At 43.1% G+C, this 22,302-nt stretch overlaps 1 protein-coding gene across 2 annotated transcripts in view; it reads right to left on the bottom strand.

Annotated features, from left to right (window-relative positions):
* The window catches only part of LOC117777087 (thrombospondin type-1 domain-containing protein 7A), a 120,514-nt gene that overhangs the window by 49,439 nt on the left and 48,773 nt on the right, over positions 1 to 22,302 (bottom strand). For both annotated transcript variants that reach the window (XM_034611609.1, XM_034611608.1), the window contains exons 4-9: positions 22,057 to 22,241; positions 17,038 to 17,106; positions 13,052 to 13,207; positions 10,870 to 11,073; positions 7,319 to 7,513; positions 3,435 to 3,681 (exon numbers count right to left, since the gene is read on the bottom strand). In XM_034611609.1, the coding sequence (XP_034467500.1) occupies positions 3,435 to 3,681; positions 7,319 to 7,513; positions 10,870 to 11,073; positions 13,052 to 13,207; positions 17,038 to 17,106; positions 22,057 to 22,241 (1,056 nt within the window). The remainder of the gene's footprint in view (positions 1 to 3,434; positions 3,682 to 7,318; positions 7,514 to 10,869; positions 11,074 to 13,051; positions 13,208 to 17,037; positions 17,107 to 22,056; positions 22,242 to 22,302) is intronic.

Below are 22,302 nucleotides of genomic sequence, written 5' to 3'. Positions count from 1 at the left end.
CAAGAATACCTGCCAGTCGGACGGGGCCAGATGAAGATATGAAAAAAAAGAAAATAAACAATAACCATATCAAGTCACTCCCGAGTGCAGGCGAGGAAATGATGCCCCGGAGCAACAGATGGTCCAGGAGACCAGAGCTGCTGCTTCTTTATACGTTTGCTTTGGTGGAAAAATGTACAAACTCAGACCTTGTTTAATGTTGACACGTTCCATTAAGGTTCGTGAAATCTACTGGGGAGATACAAGGCGTCAGAAGCTGCCACGACAGAAGGGCCATAACCTTTTACACAACGACAGGCAGGTGTCAGATTAAAAGAAGCTGCATAAATGAGAGGAGCGGCGTAATGAAGGCAGGTGCTTTAACACAGGGCACAGGGGATCACAGACTGGTGCGACGAGTAGGGAAATGATAGTGGTTCTTCAGCTCAACACCTACTGGGAATCTTATAATAGACTGGTGAACTCCACTGATATTTTCCTGACAAGGCCCTGTGAGGTGTACACAGTAAAAAGCATTAGCATCATTAGGGAATTGAGCCTAATGTTGGTTCAGGCGGGTCAAGCGCAGCCACACTCCAGTTCGTCAGCGGAGAGCAGCAGATCTATATTCCAGCCCACGTCAGTTATAGCTCAGCTGATCCGCTCCTATTTATTAATCTGGTCTTGCTCGTAGTACGCACTCTTTTCAAGCCGCTTTAGATGCCCACTCCTTTTATGTTGAATGCTGAGCCTTGGTGGAGGTTTGCACTCTACTCCAGTAGTTTGTTTTTCTTTTCACTTCCAACGCTCACGTATGTTGAATGCAGATAATTTCACCTCCTCCAGCTCTGTTAAAAAGTCTCATGTTGCTCTTTGATAGCTGAAAAACACGGCTAAATGTCAATCAACCTAATAAGACCCATTTGTGTGTGTGTGTGTGTGTGTTCACAGCTCCAACAAAAGTGAAATGTTCTACACCCAGAGAGCTTCTGTCTGTTGTTGTACAATGAAGGTCTCCACGCTGGCTCCCATCCTGTTACCGGACCCCTGCTGGTGACAGTGGTCTGACGGAAATCCACCTCAACACTTTGACCAGAAACATCTTTGACGGGTTCCAACAACAGTCAGAGCTGCACAACAAATGATGTACTGTAAAAACAAGAGGAAGCTTCTTCAGCACCACGGACAGCACCACCGCTCCACAAATCAGCCTCGGTCTGTGGAGAGACGCTCGTTTGACGACACTCACAACATGTGACGTTCTGTGCTTTTCCCTCCAGACGCCATGAAACCGAGGCTCTGATGACATATGTACTTTATTTCCTGTGGCACCGAATCACAGTGAGTCATTTGACTTTGTTGCGTTCTGTCTATTAAGCTCACAGAGAACCGACTGGCATCCAGTAAGCTTTCATCAGGAGCTTGAGATTGTTCCAGTAACAAGTAAATGTTCTTCTATATCTCTGTGAATGGATTGAAATGTTAAGAGGTTATTCGAAAAGACTGACTTCTGAATGCTGAGTGTGTTTTTGGCTGCTGCACACAACAGGATTTTCAACTGTTGACCGATTTAAAAAATGAGACAATCATCAGAGCACAAACATTACAACGACAAAACAACAATAACACTTTCCCAATTCAAGTGGATGAGAAAGTGTTCCCAGAGTTTTGCAACCCCAACTTAGTGATTGAGCAGCTAAATTAAAAGATAATGGCGGCAAATGAACTGGAACCTTTTTGCCGCTCGGAGCCGTTTCACTTGGCACCTACGAGACCGCGGCTCTGCAATCTGCTGAACTCGTGTTTGTCTCTTTGCTCCAGCTTTGCCGTTTAAAAAAAAAGTAAAATACAAGACATCCCGGACTCCGACCTTTCTGCTGCAGCCTGATAAGTGCAAATGATGCGTCTGGGTCATCTGCTGAACCAGACGCCGCTGAACTGGACATTAATCTTCATTTTATCTTGTGTTCTCTGTGAATCACATTTCCCCGTGTACACACACCGCACCCTGAGCCTTTAAATAATTTATGATTCCATCCACTCCTGCTAACTACGCTTGGGAGGTAGAATACAGGAGGATTTTCTGTGATTATAGAAACTCGTTCAGCGGGAGGGAGGAACACACATGAGGGAACCTTTGGTTTGTTCTCAACCTTTACAAGCAGATCTCCTCCGTCATCTTGTCTTGTGGAGGGACTCCGTCAAACATCATTAACAAAACAGAGCTGAACCTTGTGTGCGGATGTTAAAGTAAACATGACAGTGTATTGGAACCCACCTCATGCAGGGTGGTCCTCAGCATTCACCACAAACCTCTTGTCTCGCATCCGCCTTATGATTAAATTGCCTTAAAGTATCAATCCCACTTAATTACTGTCATTATCATCAATGAGAAATTACCAGCGCCCAAAATGGGAGGGTTAATTAGGCTTTAAGGGACAGAAACATTATTTATTTATCCGTGGTTGCCTGCGAGGGGAAGATATGAATTGGGAGTTAACGTCACGTAAAGTCTGCTCATCTTTCTCAACCAGCTCCGGCAGCGTCTCCTTGTTCTCCGACTCGCTTTTACTCTCCTGCTCTCGCTTTACTCCTAACCTCCGCTGCCTCTCTCATCTGTCTCTCACTCCTTGACTCCGCTTTTGATTTTGAATCTCCACTTGCTCACAATCAGTACATTTACATGCAAACTCATACTAGCCTATACTGAATATGGCGATTTTTAAAATTTCGATATGGGTCAAGTAAATATTAAAGTCTACTTAGATATTCCAGATTTATTCAGAATTTAGCATTTTCGGATTTAGAACTTTGAATATTTATGAATATTCTGCGCTTTCCAACCGTGCACAGTTTACTACTGAGGTACTGAGGTGTTTATAGCTTGAAACACTCACTCATCCTAACACATGCTCACAGTTTGACCTCACTACGTAAGAAAGGCTTAAAGAACGTCTTACACGTTGATCAGTGTTGAAGTTAGAGGTTCTTAAATTAATTATTCCACACATCAAAAGGCGACCGAAGCTCTTCTCTGCTTCCATTCGTGGATTCACACCTTCCAGGTTTCACAGATTTGTTTCTTCCATTTTCAATAAAAGTGTCAAAATCTGTAAAATCTGCTGTAGTAGAGATTTGTTTGAAACGAAAACGTGCCTGCGCTCAGACCTCGGTGACACATCGTCGAGAGCCGCTGCTCACAGCAAATAGATTTTACCTCAGAGAAGTCAGCGGTTTCCACTCTGACACAGGATTCCAGGAGCTTATTTCACACTTATATACACCTACAAATCAGAGAGGCTAGAAATAACCACTAATTCTAAACAAGACTGCTGCAGGGAAAACAACAATCTGCACACGTATTTAAGGCGAAGGCTCAGACACACGGCTGGCTGACACCAAGCGTAAACAAGTGTAAGAAAGATAAATCAGATGAAATAACAGAGGGAGCTTACTTCTTCGGAGGCACCTGTCCCACATTGACCCGCACACACATGACCTTGCGAGTCTGCATTCCCGTGGAGCAGGGACCCTGCGTGTTGCCGGCAGCGCGGCCGCTCGTGGACGTGTTGAGGGACGTGGACGAGGGGTCGTCAGAGCAAAGTCCCCATGGTCCCGTCGACCAGTGGTAAACCGTGCAGGCGTGTTCGTTACAGTTACGCACCTCCTGCAGGGAGCTGCTGTTGGGACACAGGGCACCGCCTGGGAAGAACAAAACAGAGTCGAGGGGAAAATTATAAAAGAAAAATAGCTCTAAATGTACAGGAAACTAAACAAATCAATAGTTCTATTTATACAACAGAAAATACTATTCAATACAATACAATAAAAAGCTTTTGGGAGCTTTAATGTCCATCTTTACATACAGTCTATGTATCATAATAACCTCGGTGGTCAACTAGCTATGCACCATTGATTCTACATCATCAGGAGGATTTTAAGAAACTAAAAATATAAATTGCTTCCTCACAAAAGTAAGAATATGACATGGACGTGTGTCGCCAAGTAGTTTGTTTTCCAGTTATGGCTAAAATCCGGCACATTGATAATCACAATTGAGATATATTATTCCTAAAGACCATATCCATAATGTGTCTAAACTTATCTGCAGCTAAGACTCCAGGCACATTTTCTCCATGCAACGCACGCTCCAGTAAAGAGCTCTATAAATTATTTTCAACCTATTTTTCTCCCTGAAACTGCAGGATGTGTGAAACCTATTGAATATAACAGTCTCACACATAAAAGCTCCTTTATAGTGAGGGTGTCCTGGAGTTCCATTATTTAAGAAATGCCTTCACCAGCCTCCCGACCTTATATGTAACTTGACAGTAGAGAACAAAATGATAAAAGCTGCGTTTGCAGAAGCTCACCAGGATTTTATTTACCTCCGTTGGAAACGAGCCAAATATTGTTTCCGCCCTGAGCACTTACGTTCAGTGGCAGTTAAAGAGAAGAATGTCGCCAGATTTTAATGCTCTGCCAAAAATGCATGAGGCGTTTAAGTGAGGAAACTAATATTCTTATGCACAATGAGATGGAAATTGTTGATAAGCAACTTTGAAAAGAAACGGAATGAGACAGTTTTTAAGTTTCCTGAGTTTCTTTCCCCGAGGCTGCACAGCGAGGCTCAAGTTGATTGATTTGAATACGGCTGCTAGATTTCATGTGCTTAAGTGTGATAAAGGCTCAGGTGCTCTCACTGCACTCTTCTGTTTTGCTCCATCATTGTCATTATAAGTGTGTATTTTGTATTCGCGCTTTTCCTCTCACAGCATCATCAGTTCTTTGCCTGTCCTTTGAGATTACAGGCTCGTCCTTGTGTTGAAGGGCGTATCACAAAATATGATTCCCTGAAACCGCAAACTCAAGATAATCCCGGACTGTGTGGAGTGTGTGAGCTGGACATGTGGGATTTCAATACCTTCAAGGTGCTGACCTGAAACTATAAATATGCATACTGATAACTTTCACTACAATTCTCTTTTTAGACGTCTGACGTTGCTGTTTTTGAATTGAGTGCTGTCAGTGTGTGTGTGTGTGTGTGTGTGTGGTGTGCATTAAAATACATCCTGTTAATCAACTGTTTCTTCAATATCATTTAAAGGTGAAATGTTTGCATTAGCAATTATTTATGGCCCAAATTCTGTTTGACAGACGAGTTCGACACAGCTTATTTAAGACAGAGATTGAACAGAGGAACTGCAGCAACCTAATCAACTCATGGACCAAATTAAAATCATCAACCTGAATATGGGTAGAATATGACTACTCTATAGTTATATTGATAAACTGTACAACAAAGATTCTTTCGGTTCTCTTGTGATTATTTACGCTCATGAGAGGAGCTGTTGACCTGCATCTCTTTTTGTTATTCCCATTCCCCTTTTCTCTCCCACTGCTTGTCCCCCTCTCATTCCTCCTCTGTTCATTCCGTCCCTCACTCAGCTGTGTGGTGGTTAGACTGAGAGAGGCCCTCTCCGGTCTGGAGTAATTGCAGCCACTTTGGGATTTGAGCAAAGATTGAGGGAGAGCTGCTGTACACCTGCAGTTGACAGAGAGCCAGGTCCGTAATGAGCGGCGGTGTAGACACAGTTGTGCCTGAATCACCGACTGCCAACTCCGACAAATCTCAGCCTCATAGTTAGTGAGGCTGACTTCCTTCCTGCTGACTGCCATCTTAGCTGAGCAACAACATGGAGATGCTCGTCCTAACGCTAGCATGACACGAGGCCTCCAATGAGCAGGAGCTGATGCCCCAGATACAAGATACTTAAAAACTACACGTTTGGGGAAATAGTCTAATTTTGAAAGTCCAAACAACTTGTTTTGCATTTCAAAATAAAGATAAACTTTTTTTAGGCTACATCCAATACGACTACGTTTTCACTTTTGAATGAAAAATGGAAAAGTTTGAAAATGCTGCTTTGATTGATGCTAGAGACCGATGGTTTTATGTTTAAAGATGAAACAAGCGGTTCTCCGTTTGAATTGTGGTTATTACTTCCAACATCCCATCAGTGTCAGTCATTTCAATGCATTCATGTTCTCAGGATTAACTGGTTCATTCACAAAGAGCCGGAGCAAGTGCCTCTTAGCATGTCATGTAATGATGAGCGTCATATAGTAAGATGTACTTCATGTGGTGTCATCATAATCACCATAACATTCAATGTGAGCAGTTTCTTAAAGAGGTCATTAATTAGGTTTATTATCAATGTGATTACCATGAGATTCTATGCAAACATGTTGGTGGTTGCATATTAATATGAAGCCTGTGCATCTTGAAGCTTTGAGTACTTCCTGTAGTTTGAATAGTTTCACTTCCTCATTAATATGCGACACAGGAGCTGAAAGGAAGCTCGGGATCTCATCAGATTATCTGCTCTGCGGGGGGGAAGACAACACCTCTTTTCAGGTATTGTTGTTGAGTGTGTGTGTGTTCGTAAAAACGTGACTGAGCTAGATACCTGAATATAATTTGTATTTGTATTTTATTAACTATTCTAAAGCTACTTCACGTACAACTACTGCTACTCAGATTTACCGAAAAGTTCTGGAAACCTCGGCACCCGTGAAAGACCTTTAACAAATACAGATGTTACACATGTTAACGTGACGAGTGAGACATGCAGGACGTGAACTAACACAACGGCAGAACAACACAGAACAGCACAACACAATCTACAGCTAATTTCACACATGGCCAACGAGCCCTGACTATAACAGATCTGCTCGAGTGACTTCTAAATCATTTATAACTTACCCTAAAGCTGTTATGATAATGCATAGTAGTGTTTACAACGGAAAACAAGCGAACAATTCTCATTTTGCTACGTGTAGACACACAGCTAGAGGTTCAACACAGCTACCGGCAAAGTTTAATTACAAATGTTACCCTCCATCACCGTGATCCACGCTATGACCATCGCAGTGACTGAGGAGAGGAAAACACACCCAGATGAAATGTTTGGTGTCATGACAAAAAGAAAAAGACACACAGACGAGCGCACACACACGCACACACACACACACACACACACGCACACACAGATTTAAAGCAGAGAGAACAAGCGTAAGCGGAGGAATGATCTTAGAAAGAGATAGAGAAGTGAGTGTCAGGCGCGGAGACAGACCGACAGAAATAATCACCAGGGCCGATAAGCAGACTGTTTGAGATAAGGACAAATGCACATGCAGACGAGTGTGAAATCCGGACATTTGGTGAGTGACAGCAAAGGACGACTTGAAAGGCCGTGACTAAGCCAATATCCCAGCCTCATCTGCATAGATTTCCATACTCAATGGTGCGGAAGACTGTCGGCAGGTGGAGACTCACCTTCGCCGGCGTTGTACGCCAGGATGGAGCGGATCCTCATCTGCTTCCCCTCGATGGTCTTACTGGAGCAGGTCTGGGAGCAGGTGGACCAGGGCGTCCAGTCGCTGAGCACACAGTCCCTGGAGCAAGGCACCTCGCAGGGCACAGGTTCAGGAGCCGGGGACGATGAGCACAGGTTTCCGTCCCCCACCTCTCCTGGAGAAGAAAAACAGAAAATACAACACTGGTTGAAGTTCTGAGGTTAAACAGGCAGAAGGGATTCTGGCTTAACACTGTTTTAACTTACAATCAATAATAAGAATATAAGGAGGTAATATAGGGAAATATTAATGTTAATATCTGTCTGTCTGTCTGTGGCTCACATAGAACTGTTCATCTTATCGGGCTTCACACTTGTCTTGTGTATTGTCAAGGGGACAAAGAAGAGCAGCGTTGAATTTAGCATAATTAGGAACCGCGTCACGTTCACAATTAATAGACTTTGACTCCCGACCATCACTCTGCAGCGGCGACGGCTGAGACTCATCAACTTAAGTGACGTTGTCGATCACAACAACAGCTCATTCTCGACGACGGCAACGAAAACTGATTCTCGAGTTCCGGGGGTTCGAGAGTCGAGAACTTTGAATAAACAGGTGAACGTCTGTTTGTGCAGCAGCGGTGGCTTCAGGTCACTTATACAGATGATAAATCACAATATCTAATAAGCTGCTTTTGTCTCAATAAAGGATCCTTGATTATGTTTTTTCTTTTTAATCGTGGGTTTATTTCTTGCTGATTAAGTGATCAAGTTCACTTTATTAATTTTGGATGCTCTGGGTAGTAACTAAAGCAATGAGAATAGATTTAAAAGCTTCATTGCAAGAATCAAATGATCACCTTCAAACTCCACTTCACTACAGAGGCAGCTCCGGCAGCTGCGTGTGTCTTAATTGATCGCACAATGTCAAGCACACAGCTCATTTCAAATTGCGGAGACGTGCTCGTTTTCTCAAGAAGTCCGTTGTCTGTCGTCCCCTCAGACAACTTGGGGAGGGACAGACTCCAAACTGGCAGCAGGACGAGCTTGGCAGTGTTCGCCCGCCTCGTGCCCGGTGTAGGAACGAGACGGAAATCTGCAGACGAGCAGTGAAGATTTAAAACGAACACAATGAAAGCTTCATTCATCACTGTTTCATAAACAGGGTGTTATGTGGAGGGGGAAGCTGGATTCGTCCTCCCACCGATTCATGTGTATACTTCTCTTTGCATCCGGTACTTGACGAATTTTACTTCTTAATTTTCATCTAACGGCCCCTCAGATTAACTTGTTAGGGGCCCGACCACGAGATAAGAGGCTGAGACTTGAGCTGCTACAACAGCAACATATCAAGAACTGTCACTTTTCAAACATTTTGCACATTACTGTACTTTCGAACTAAGTACTATTCAGTTATTTTATTGGTGTGTTTACATTAAGATGGCGAATGGTCTGAGTTATGAAGATCTGTGGAGATTACCGGCATCTCACTTTCATTTAACTTTGCGAAATTGAACGTTTTCTTTGGACATTTTCAGTGATTTCTTGAAATGAATTCATGGATCTTGATCTTGAGAGACTGAATCAATGAATCCATTCAGCATAAGAATCTAAATTATAGTACAACCAACACACGTCTGACATTTCTGGGTTGATCCAACATTCCTGGATTTACCTAAAGCTTCACCACAGAAATAATTTAAAACATTTCACTGGTGCTTTTCAAATTGACATGACAGCTGATTATACCTTTTTCATGGATTACCTGCAGAATATTCATACGGACACATTCTTGACCCGTCGTAAAGTGGCAGTCAACATGCAAAGAGCAGATTCTCATGGGATTCCCACATTTTTGCACCATCGTTCATGTTTTATTAAAGACCTGCTGGAATCAGCCTTAAGTGGATTATATTAACCCACATATTCCTCCGTGTTGCTTCGTGTGCTGCCGTGAACCAAGCAGAGAATATTGTCCTCTGTAAACGACGCGTGCACCCGGGAAAAATGTAAATCTCTCAATGGCTGAAATGAAATTTTCAAGCGGCGGAGAATTGCTTGAGCTTCAATAAGCAGACCGGGGGCCCCGACTTCGCATTAACATGTCACTTTGACAGTTGTGCTGTGAACCAATCACGACTGAGCTGAGGCGGCAGGAAAATAAGAAGTGACAAGGAGACCTCGCAGTTTTTTAGGCTCACACAGAAGAAATCATGAATGAACAGAACGCCCGAGATGAGAGGAAAGAGCTCAGCGTGCGGGAGGAGAAACCGCTCTCCGCCTTAACCGGCAGCCAGTCAGCACGGGGAATATCAATAGCTGCTTTCAATAACATTTGTATCGACCTTGGTCTGTTGTCTGGGGCACCGGCTGTGTGGCCTTCTCTTTTTATGACCGGGACACACTCGCAGAAAATATACTGCCGACACTGCGGTGAAAAATCTCTGAGGCAAAAAAAGAAGAAGCAGAGAATGAAAAAAAACCCCAAACAGAACAAATCAATTTTCATCAGATGAGGGAGTGAACGTGTGTGTGTGTGGGGGGGGGGGGGGATCAATCAAGCGGAGTCAGGGGGAGAGAGACCACCGCACAGTTTCGGTTTCTCCTGCAGCACGGGGGGGAGATGGGGGGGGGGTTAAAGTATTCAACTTCATCTAATACCTGCAGCTGATGCACGAACTGTGATTTGTGGGAGACGTTAGGAGGACAAATCACGTTCTCTGGTCGGGGGAAAACACGAACAAAGTCAATGTGCCGGATCATAAAATGAAGATTTACCGAGTGCATTTGGAAGTGAATGAGATTCCTTAATGCTGCGGCTGCACTCTAACTTTACATACCCAGTCAATAAACATGGTATCTGGTCCGCATCAAACCAGCAAAAAGAAGCTTTAATTAAAATCAATAATGTCTCCTGGCTTCTTTTTTTTGCGTGACATTCGTGCGAGTCCAGAATGCATCTCTGCTCCGCCCCGGCCCTTATGGGCGAAGATTTACAGTAACAAAGGGAGGCAGTAAAAACCCGGAGCGGCAAAGGGCACGAGATACTCCGAGACTCAGGGCCGCAGAGGATCGGTTGGATTTAGTGCGAGAGAGGTTTAATTGTGCGTGCAAAGTGGAAGACTGTAATGAGAGCGACAGCGTGAGAGAGGTGGCGTCGCAGAATCAAGCAAGCGTATGAGAGGTTTAGAAGGGAGAGAGGAGAGAGGAGAGAGGAGAGAGGAGGAGGAGGAGGAGGAGGAGGAGGAGGAGGAGGAGATGGGAGAGGAGTCCTCACAAAGTTGATGAATGGGAACCAGGAGTCCAGTCATGGAGATCTCCTCACGTACAAACTGTCCCTCGAGAGTCGAAGGGTCAGTCGGGAGGTGACTTTGAAAATATAGTATTTTTCTCATGAGGTCAAACCTGCATTTTTCTTTATTGCGAATGGAGGTGAGCCAAAAAACGCAACACACTACAGATGAGTGAATACAAAGCAGGAGTTTAACAACGAAAGCAATTTACACAATGAGATTTAATTCTCCCATCTCACCGTTGCTGTTGACGCACTGGATCTGTGGGAGCTGAGAGCCGGGGCCACACTTCCTCTCGTCCTCAGGGACGCACTCGTCCAGGCTGAGCAGCTTCCACTCGTAACAACTGGGCTCGTCACACGGCACCGCCTCCACCAGGTGAGGGCAGTTCCCCGGTCCGCCCGTCGGCACGTTGGTGATTCGTCGCCTCCTCAGTTTAAAACCTGCAGGATGGAGAAGAGAATAAAGACACCAGCTTTCAGACTTACAACAAAGCTATTGACAATATCGTATATATGTACACTTTGTCTATTTTGTGGTACTTGAAACAATAGTTCTACTTCACTACATGTATTATTTACTCCACTTTTCCACCTTACAGCTTTATGTTTCGACATTTTATGTAAAAACTTCTCTAAACTTTTGTATGTAAGTATTTCTTCCACCACTGATAATCGATGGTTCTGATGAGCTTGGTTTGGTCCCAATGAAACAGATATCAGATTTACTTCTGCATATTTACGTCTTTCCGTATAAAAACACAAAACTTGTGGGAGTTGTTGTGGATACTGTTCAGCGTTTACTGAAGCTAACAGCTAATAATCTCTTTTGTTGAGGACCTCTCACCATCACTTCAGGTTTGACTGATTTAAGTGATTAATTGGACACCGTCTCTCTGTGCCGGCCAGAAATGGCAGAATTGATGTCACAGGGAGAGAGATAAACATTTCAATAAGAAATCCAATCAGTTAATGCCCATGAGGATGGGAGGAGTTATCTTTTTTTTATATATACTGAGTAAATAAGGGATAAATACATCTCATGGGGCCTTTAACAAAACTAATTGACACTAAACGTGACAGCTTCCTCACATGGGCGGAGCTCAAGGCCTCAACAAACCTTGTCCTCGCTGTATCACTTTGAGTTTTTCTGAACATATATATAATGCACATGTGTCCACTGCAGGAGGAGAAGCCTGTGACATTATTTCTAAGCCTGAGTGAACACGGCGTTGATCACTTTAATCGCTCCTCCACACACAGTAAAGTGAATTGGATCCATCTACTTGAGAATGAACATTGCACTTTACCCAATCTTCTGAATGCCGTCTCTGAACAGCTGCCAAATGCTGTTATAGGAAATGAAAATGTTATTCTAATTCGAATGTTATTCTGGCCGCACTGAGAACTGTGTTTCCTATGTATTCTTAATAAGATGACCTGCGATGACTAGAAACCCTCAATCATCGGATATTCATGAGGCTATATGGTCGGTTATAGCTTGAATAAAAAACATTAATATTATGTAGTAAAAACTATGATGAAGATGGCAGTTTCATTGATGCTTTCAGACTCAGTGATAGTGTTTATACAGAACTGGGAGCCACTTATATTGCTGTCTTTAAAATAACATCATTCAAAGTGTTGAATGGAGCACGGGCAGCATTTACCGCCACTGTAACAACGCATTTGTTTATGTGAGAGGCAGTTACTGAAATAGTATACAGAACAAATAAACTGTATAATTTCCATGTTAAATTAAATACATTGGTGTAGTTAGAGGAAACAAGAACAAGGTGATAATTAGAGGGCGTTGATTTGTCAGAATGCGGATTTCTTCATAAATCAACGTAACACACTGACGACATTTACATGGAAACCAATAATGCGACTATTGACCTATTATAATGTTAACGTGAGTTTGAATATTCCTGTTTGTAAGTTACAGAGCGTATTCTGACGATCACTCACGTCAACATTACATCCTCGTCACACGTCTCACATTCTCGCCAGAATTTTAAAACTCCAACCAGAAAGTTTAACGTGCGATGGAAACAATCAAACTTCTGAGTGTTTTCTTTCTAATTTAGCAAATGTTTCAACTCCTTGTAGTTTACAGTTCAACCCAGGAGCTGCTGGAGATGTTGATGTTGCAAAATTATGTGATTAAGACGTTTACATGTCTACATAATGTGACCAAGGTCTGAATAGTCAACGTCTTAATTTGATTTCAGCTCTTTCCAAGTATGACCTTAATCAGGTTGAAGTTTATTTGGCAAAGTCTTATTCAGACAATTAGTTTAATATTAGAATATTGGCGTCCACGTTTCCACGTCAACTCACTTTGATAAATCATTATAATGTTTAAAATGAGAAGTGGCACTCAGAGCCTGTGAACCACTTTCTGTTTAAAGCTCTTTACCTTTCTTTCCGGCCTGATCGTCACAGTTCTCAAAGGTGCACGGCCCCCAGGCGCCCCACGGCGACACCTCACACTCGATGGGACAGGGGATTTGGCAAAGCTGCGACCTGTTGGGGATCGGCCCCTCGCACAGTCTGTTCTCCACCGGTTGAGAGGCTGAGCGGACGAAGGAAAGGGAACACAAAATGAGCAGCAGGTAAAAATTAACCCGTGTTACTTTGACTCTTTCCTGGTTTGTCTTCAAGCGAGCCTTCTTTTTAACCAGGGTTACACTAACCAGGAACTAAGGACACGTATTTATTGAATTTACTTTTATTCCTGGCATTCAAATCCCTTCAGAGATCAGATAAAAACCCACAGAGAAGAAAACAGAAAGCATATCTGTGAAATAGACACTATTGTCCCTTTTGTTTTGTTTATCACTTCCCAGTTTCCACTGTCAGAATGATAAATTAGCAGTGATTATCTCGTGCCGCAGCATGCTAGCAACATAATACATCGTGGAGTCCTCCCCACAGACCCTCCACACAGACAGTATTCAACAGCACAACAGCAGCGATGCATCGGCTTGAGGTGTAATTTGGCATTTGCTTTCCCTCTAAGTGCCGCGTTGGGCTGAGAAAAACGCTTTCTGCGATGCAACTGGTGAGTGCACGGCTGTCTGAACTCCCTCGGAGGAACTTTGTGGAAAATAGAAAAGGGGAGAAGTCATCGCCATGCGAGGCACGGATCTGTGACAACTGTGCAGATCACATTTCTCCGCTGAACCGTGGCACGATAAATACATTTGATGTGTGGAGTGTCTGAAGATATCGAGTTTATGCATTTATGCATTCACATTCTGTGTGTGTGTCGGTGTCAGTGTCATTTCAAAGAGGTGCTACTGTATCTCCCAGCGGTGAGTCCAGGTTTTTTATTCTCTTCGCCCCTTTTTCGGTATTTGTTTGAGAGTAGAAAGTAAAAGATTGACAGAAAATGCGAGGACGGCGAAGGAGAACGAGGACGAACCTCTCGTCAGACTGAATCCCAAACAGGGTTTGGCAGAAAGGTAACGGCCTTGACGCTGTAGTTTGACATTTAAGCTCAGTTTATTCTGTGAAAAGAAGGAAACAGCCTGGTTCTGTCACGAGGTAACAACCTACCACAACCTCAAAGGAGACATATGGTGCTTTTTTTCAATGTTTCTTTAGTCTAGTGTGTTGTATATATTTTTTATGAATGTAAAAGTTCTGCAAAGTTAATGAGACAGGAGCTAAAACCAAGTGTTTCAGACGGAAACTGAGAGGAGCAGCAGCAGTGTGGTATCAGGAGAGTGATTTAGAGCAGAGCATGAAAACACAAATTAAAATGATCAAACTGAATATGAGCAGAATGTGTCTCATTTAAAAGCTCCTATTAAACACTTTCTTATCTAATTGGTTGAAAAATAAATTACAAGTCATATTCTAATGGGGTCTAGACTGGGAGCGGCTATTAAATTGGGATTTTTGCAGATTTGAAGCAGATTATTTTAGAGCCTGATCTGTTTCTTCCTGTTTCCAGTCTCACACTAATCTCCGCTGACTGGCTGCTGCTTCATAATTAGTGGAGCGATATGAGAAACGCCATCGATCCGCTCATCCAACCCTTATCTCAGGAAGAAAAATATTTCCCAGAATGTTCAATGATTCCATAACCACCAGGCCAACAGTTCACCACCTCCCGGCTTCCAGGGCGTCACTGGTGATAAGAGTGAGTCACTCAGCTCACGGGTTCAAACCCCCCCCACCCCCCCCCCACCCGCCTGCAGCGCCACGCTGACACTGACTGACACGTCTGAGGCTTGTTTGCGTTACAGCTCCACACGTACAGAGCAAACAGGTCCAGCTGTGCATTTGAATTACACTTAACTCAGCTGCTATAAGACTGTAGAGACATAAAGAAACTGTTTTATTACAGTGAGACAGACTAAATTGTTAAATAAGTAATAATAAGTCTAAAAAACAATTAGATCTGTGTTATATATTTTGGTGATTTGTGTTCTCACATTAACTGTGATGATATTCTTCAGTGGAACTGTGCGTTACATTTGCTCACGTGTCAACAGCATCATATTTCATGTTTGTCTGCAAGAAGCATTACATTATTTTACACATTTAGATTTTGTATGTTTTTATCTAGAGTTTTCACAGAATGACAAACTTCATGGATCATAATTCATCAGAGAAACAACCTGTGTAAACATTAACGTCATCACAGTGTTGTCAAGACTTCAGGATTTCAGCCGTGACACGAGAGTTAAAGGAATATATACGTGTACGACTTCTCTCCCCAAAGTATGAGGGAGGTTTGATCTCCACTTTTCAAGTGTTAAAGAGATACATTTCAAATAGGTTTTCATTTTAAAGTGGATACTTAGTCATTCACACGCGTGAACCTCAGGCACTTTACTTCCAGTTCTCCAACTGTTCCTACAAGACATCTGAGAGCTTACAGTCTCCCAGAGTCAGGAGAGCTGGATCATAATTCCCTCAGAACTGTACGGGGAGACGCAAGTTGGAGCTTTTGAAATGCAAAATGGCTAATTCCTCTTACAAATACACTGAAAGTCAAATCGTGAGTTTGCTGAGCCGGTGTTAATCCACATCTTATTGAGGGACTACACTGACTTCAATCTCTCCACATCAATCCATGTGTGAATACAGAATTGAGGACCAACACAGTATCAGTATCCGTGTGATGAAGAGAGAAATAAAAAAATCTCTCTTTATCCTCCTTTTCTCTATTAGTCCATTTTTTACAGTATTTTCTCCAGTGAGTTCATTTTTCTATTGTGCTGAAGTGACAACGGAGGAGAAATAAAAATCCCTGGTACGCGTGCGGATTACTGTCGACAGCCGAGGAGAACGTCTCACGTCTCACTTTCCATATTCTGTCGGTGAGGGAACAAAGTTTCTCTCACAGTCTCACACTTTCAACCCGAATATAGAACTTTGTAGTAATAACACCTGTAATAATACTAAACAATGGTATTGTAACTTGGTTAGAAAACACAGATTTGTATTATATGTCGACTTCATCATAAATCTAGAGCATCAGAACAGTGATGGAGAATCTTAAACGTGTTGGTAAAATCAATATTTGAATTAGTTTGCCTGAGGAGAGGAGAAGAGAGGAAAGGAAAGGAGAAGAATTAGGATGAAAGAAGGAGACGAAAGGAGAGAAAATGAATCAAGGATAGGATAGAGGACAGAGAGGAAACAAGAGCAAGGGAATAAGAATGGAGCTGAGGAACCAGGAGACAGGAACAAGAGAAGAGGAGGACAGGATTGGAGACAAGGACAGAAGATGAGAAGGAAAAAGAATAGAGGATATTGGGCAGTGGGAGGAGTAGGAAGACATGGATGAGGAGGGATAGAGGAGATGTGGAAAGAGGTTACGAGAAAACATGAGTGGAGATAGGTTATTAAAAAGGAGAGAGGAGAGAAAACGAGTGACGTATAGAAGATGAAGAGGAATCAAGAGAAAAGGAATAGGGAACAAGATGAAATAAAAATGGAGGTAAGGAAAAAGGCGAGAGAGGAACAGGGGGAGAGAAGGACAGAGGTTAGAAGAGAAGATGAGAAGAGGCAATGGCAAAGGATGAGAGGGAGCGAGAAGAGAGGAATAGAACACAAGATCAAATAAAGATGCAGGTTAGGAAAACAGGAGAGATTTTGAAACAAACCTTTATTACCAGTAAATCCCATTAACAGAAGATTTCTGTTATCAAAAATTACAATAACACAAGTTTAAGGAAAAAGACTGGAGGAGGACAGAGGGGAAGACAAGAAGAAACAAGGAGAGAAGAGGACAGGGAACAAGGGGAGAAATAAGGAAAGAAGAGAAGAGCAAATAAAGGACATTAGGCAAAGGAAAGGAGAGGATATGGAGGGGGAGGGACAGGAAAGAGAGGAGAGGAAAGAAGGAAGAGAGGATTAACAATCAGCGTGCCTTAAAACACCTACCTGTAATCTGGAAGGTGATGGAGAGGAGAGGGGGGACACTAGGCTTCTGCTGTCTTTGGGTCTGACCCGCTGCAATTACAGGGGCGAGATAGTGCTATTAGCTACACACACATCGGGGGAGACTGAGGCATTATCAAACAAACCCAGGGAGCGAGAGGAAACAGCACAATGGAGACAAGCAGAGACTAATGCCGCAGCAGCAGGAGAAGCCACAGAGAGACGAGCCCATAACAACCTGAGCTCGGTTCAGATCAAAAGCTTTAAAAACAAAGATTAAATCCGTTTGGAGTCGTGCTTCACAAACAGAAGCAGCACAGACATTTGGTGACGGTGTCGACTCATCGGGTTGGAGATGCTGGTGTCGGACGATCAAAAGAAATCAGATTACTGACACAGACCTACTAACGTGGTTATTGGCACGTTCTAGGTTCTTTGTTTCACGGCAGCTAATTAACTCCTGATTGTCCTGATTTGGGCGTCGCCCCTTTAAAGTCTTTCCAAGCAACCGACCACGTTGGGAAAACCGTGTTCATCTGCTGTCTGTCAAGGGGATAGATGAAAAGATCGGGGTCTGTCTCTGTGTTCATACAGAGCTGCAGTCCAGTTCAACCTGGAAGGAGAAACACGTAGCCTGGATCTGTCCAGCACATACTTACCGACTCAGCTGGAACTGAAGGACCAGTTCACATTACACAATCCTAGGTGTGATCATCCTCTCGCCGACAAATGTTGTAACTTGCCAAGAAAAGCCAGAGATCGGAGCCAAGTCGGCATTCGATCGGAAATCTCTATGACACCATTCAAGGGGATCGTCCGACACGTTGCCTCCGCCCACGGGATCTCGAGGCCAATTCTAGAAAAACTTTCTAGGCAATTCAGCAACAGCTATAGCCAATCAGAGCAAAGGAGGGGTGAAGGCGGTATCAAGTGTGGAGACCAGATATACTAGTCTCTGTGTTTCTACTGGTGAAAGATGGTGAAGTCTCCAGTCAGTCGTGTAGTAGGAACTCACAACAACTGGAAGAGTGTCAATCACAAAGCAGGAAGTCATGTAGACAATCATCCTGGGACTCTGAACTTGTTTTATAAGTAAAAATGTGTTTGTGTAGACGCAGCCAAAGTCTTAACAGCTTTTTCTGGCACTGTAACTCTAAACCTTTGCTCAGTAATTTCATGTTTCTACCCAGACTACAGCTGGTGACAGAAGTGCTGGGCTGAAATATGAAGTGTTGAAACAGTTTCCTCTCATCCGGAGCGGTAGCCGTGTATTTTCCTTTTCATTTGGAGAAATAGTTTTGCCGTTTAGCTTGAATTCCTTCTGTGGGATTTACGACGTGTTTTTCTTCTCTTTCCTGTTTCTCTGTGCTTCTCTTTAAAAAAGTAATAAATGACAGAAAGAAGAAAAACTAGTTTGTTCATGAGTAGATTTTGTAGAAAAGCTTAAAGGATCAGTTTGCAGTGATGTGTTTTAACTTGAGTCGGAGCCGGAGTGGCTGCTTCTCTTTGTTTCCAGTATTAATGCTGAGCGAGTCAGACCATGTCGAGACTCCAGCTCTTTATTTAAATGCAAAGACATGAGATTAGTATTGATTCTCTTGTCTTATTCTCACTCTAGAAAAAAATAAGGGCAAATAACCACATTTCTCAAACTGTGGAACTATTTGTTTTATGGCTTCTGTCACTTCACTCACCCGCACTTCTTTTAGGTGATTTTTGTTCCTGCCAAGTTTTCAAGAGAACTAGCATTTACTTTTACAGTACATCTCATGAATTCTGATGTGTTAATGCAACGTTTCAGTCAATCTGCTGGTGAAACACTGGGAACAGTAAAGAAATGTCAAGTCCCACAGGGCTGGAAGTGGAAGCTTTATGGATCCATCCACTCCAACGGCTGAGCTCACAAAAATACCCCAGAGTTACACAGCCTCAGCTGGGGAAACGAAGACACATATCCCGGGTCAGATCCGTGCTGCTCCCCCATAAAGATTAAGGTTAGGATTTAGGAGGTGGTAAAGCGATTCCAGATCTCGGGCCCGAGGGTATCTGGTGCCCTTTTGCATGGTGATATTTCTGCATCAGGCAGAGGGGGGGGGGGGAGAGAGCGCTGGCTGCAGTGAACCTCACTGAGCCACCGCCTGCCCCTCTGTCTCAGTGGTACGCTGGGAGATTACCCCCCAATGGAAGGAAGAGAAATCCTGAGCCAAGAAGATAAGAACTTTGCGCTTGAGTGAGTGTGTGCACGTGTGTGTGTGTGTGTGTGTGTGTGTGTGTGTGTGTGTGTGTGTGCGTGTGTGTGTGTTCAAGCAAACTCTCACACGCAGGTCACGCACAACTCTGCAGATCCAGCCCTCGCAACACCACTCTCAACATGCTTGTATATATGAATCTTTAACTGCGTCTTAACAGAGGTTACGGGCGCCTCGACATGTATGATTGATCCAGCTTTTTGCAGGCACATGTTCTGTCTTATACATTAAACATCCTTCCATACATAATACAAGATGCTTTGTCTGTCCGTGGAATTAATACTTGCTACCAGACGCATTATTCTTTAATTGGGGCAGATACCGAGAAAACCAAAGGGCCGCTGATCGATTGAAAGTAGCCGATGCACCCGGCTCTTCACTCATGAGTCATTCATCAGAAATTAATGCAACATCACCCAAGATTTTAGACTGACATTTGAGTAAAATCAAAACCCAGAAGTATACACACCCTATGTCCATCATGAGCCAGGGTAGCAGCCTATAGACATTTCACTAAAGCTCTGGAGCTGCAGGTTTTAACACCGAGTTGCATCAGATATTGTTAAACCCATTCTCCAAGTGTGTGAAATCTTTCCTCGGTTCCACCAGTGATCCACACAAATCTTAAAGGCATCGTATGAAACTTACCTCAGAATAGTTATTATGCGTGACATGTAGATGTTGTTCTGGAGAAATGGGTTTTTCACAGTTAGTAAAGCTTATTTATCGTAGCACCTACCACAGAGCTACAGGTCATAAAGTGCTTCATAGTAATAAAACATTTAAATAACAGCATAAACAAAGGAGCAAACATGGAAATATGTGCAATAAAAGAAGATGAAATATGTGGAACAGAGAGATAATAAAAACAACGTTACACACATTAAACCACACCAGATGAAATGAGGCCAGTTTGAATAAGTGCGTCTTCAGTTGTGTTTTAAAGATACAGCGGACGTATGTCAATGAGAGGCCACTGCACAGAGTTAGAGATGGTAGAAGTGCTCAAGCACTGAACCATCTGGTTAGTGGGCGACCCGCTCTACCTCTCTACACAGCCACAGCCTGCCTTGAGTGAGATTAACAACTGTAACGGCTCCTTCAGGTGCTAGATGCTGGAGAATGGTGACCAATTCATATTTTACCTGTAGATAACTGTAAGATAGTTTTTCACAAGTAGTAAATGAAGTCATTATTGTTATCACAGTTTGTTTTACTACGAGACATTTGTTAGGGCAAAGTTAAGAGGAGCATCGTTCTGTATGGGGCACAAGTGTCAAATGAAATCTCACCTCCTCACAAAGACTTTGTCACTCTCTCCCTCACGCGATCAGCACGATTGGTCTCCACAAGCTTAGTCTCAACTAATGTCTTTAACACCCTCTTTAAGAGGGCAGCTTTGACTCTAAGCTGGCTTGACAAGTGTCAGAAATGGAGGCCTTTGCACTTGTGAACACTGACAAGTCACAGCAGGACACACGAGCACGAGCAAATCCTTGTTCTAAACGACGCCTGATTTGGTCTAAAGGGGCGAGAGAGTGGCAGAGAATGGCAGCGGCTAGAAAACCTTTTAAATGTTCTGACAGAGAACTGGAAGCTGACAATGAAAGCCACAGTCACAGTGAAGATATAAAAAAAAAATACAATAGTGACTAATGATGCGAATGGAATATTGCTCACTTTGTATATTTGCACATGAATCGAAACGTGTAGGATAATGTCTGCTGGTGATATGCAATTATCTGCTACAAATCCACCGAGGGACCTCAGCTCTTATCGAGTGGGGGGGTGGGGGGGTGGGGGGGGGGGGGGGTGAGTCACACTTGAGAAATCGGCTGATTTGTATGAGCATGTGCTGCGTGATGCTGTACATGCGACTGGTGACTTCCGTTACAGTAGAGAACAAAGATGGTCTAAGTAACAAGTGCAATTGGCTTTAAAGGGATTTCTTTAACAAACGGGTGATTTAAAAATCCTTGGGGGTGAAGAGAGGAGACTGGATTAAACACACATGAAACGATGGCAGACAGGTTTAGTGGAGTGAGTCTGGTTTTTCACTGGTTTTGCTGAAGTGAAGTTAAATTAGGAATCTCAGTCTCTGATCTTCCAGGCGTTTGTTTTCTTTAGATATGGCAGAAGTTTAAATGGCCTCAAGACCCCGTTCACAACTATGTGGAAAACCCTGATCACCCACGGCAACAAGCAGCTGGGCTTCATGATAAGGCTTCAATTAACATCAATAATATGTTTTTAAAAATATGTGAATATATTAGTAGAGTGAAATAATGTATTGCTGGTATGATCCCAGGATACTGTCACAATTAAAGCTAAAGGTTTTGCTTTCAACCACAAGCGATAAAGTTAATTGCAAATAAGATTGGACCCCAGTGACACTGTTCATGTGCTGCAAACTAATAAGAAATCTAAATATACTGAATGCTTAAAATGTAAGATTTCTTTAGACCATAATAAATATCGGATATATATAATATCTGAAGTAATCTGTATCTATTTTTGCTTAACTAAAGTAGATTTCAGAGATTTTAAACTAAAATGTGACCGGCTGTGTTTCCAAATTTCTCCGTTTCAGGCGATTGAAACATTTCAATGTTGATGCAGCATTAGAGAGGAGTCCAAGCAAATTCTATAAGTGGTGTGATGGCATATTAACTAAATGTAGGATGTTGAAAGCAAAGAGTAAATGCAGATTCTAAATAAAAGCATCGTCTTCAGGTTGTATGCCAATTCTGCCTGATTTTCACTTTTCTCTTACCTTTGTCTTTTTCCCTGAGGTCGTTGAGATACTTCAGGAGCTCAGCGTTGGCCTCGACACAGTAAACTTCTCTGGTCTGCAGGCCCCCCCCACAGAGCTCCGTGGCGTTGTTGCGTCGCCGGTCCTGTTGGCTTAGCAACACGTCCACCCGGCAGTCGCTCCACTCAGTGCTTCTCCATGTGTAACTGCAGAAAAAGGAGAAAGGGGAAACGGCAGGGATGGATCGATCAGAGAGTGACAGGGTTC

Source organism: Hippoglossus hippoglossus, chromosome 16, assembly GCF_009819705.1.
Source record: "Hippoglossus hippoglossus isolate fHipHip1 chromosome 16, fHipHip1.pri, whole genome shotgun sequence".
Lineage (NCBI taxonomy): Eukaryota > Metazoa > Chordata > Actinopteri > Pleuronectiformes > Pleuronectidae > Hippoglossus > Hippoglossus hippoglossus.
The sequence above is the reverse complement of the archived record's forward strand: the minus strand, read 5'-3'. Positions and strand labels throughout refer to the sequence as shown.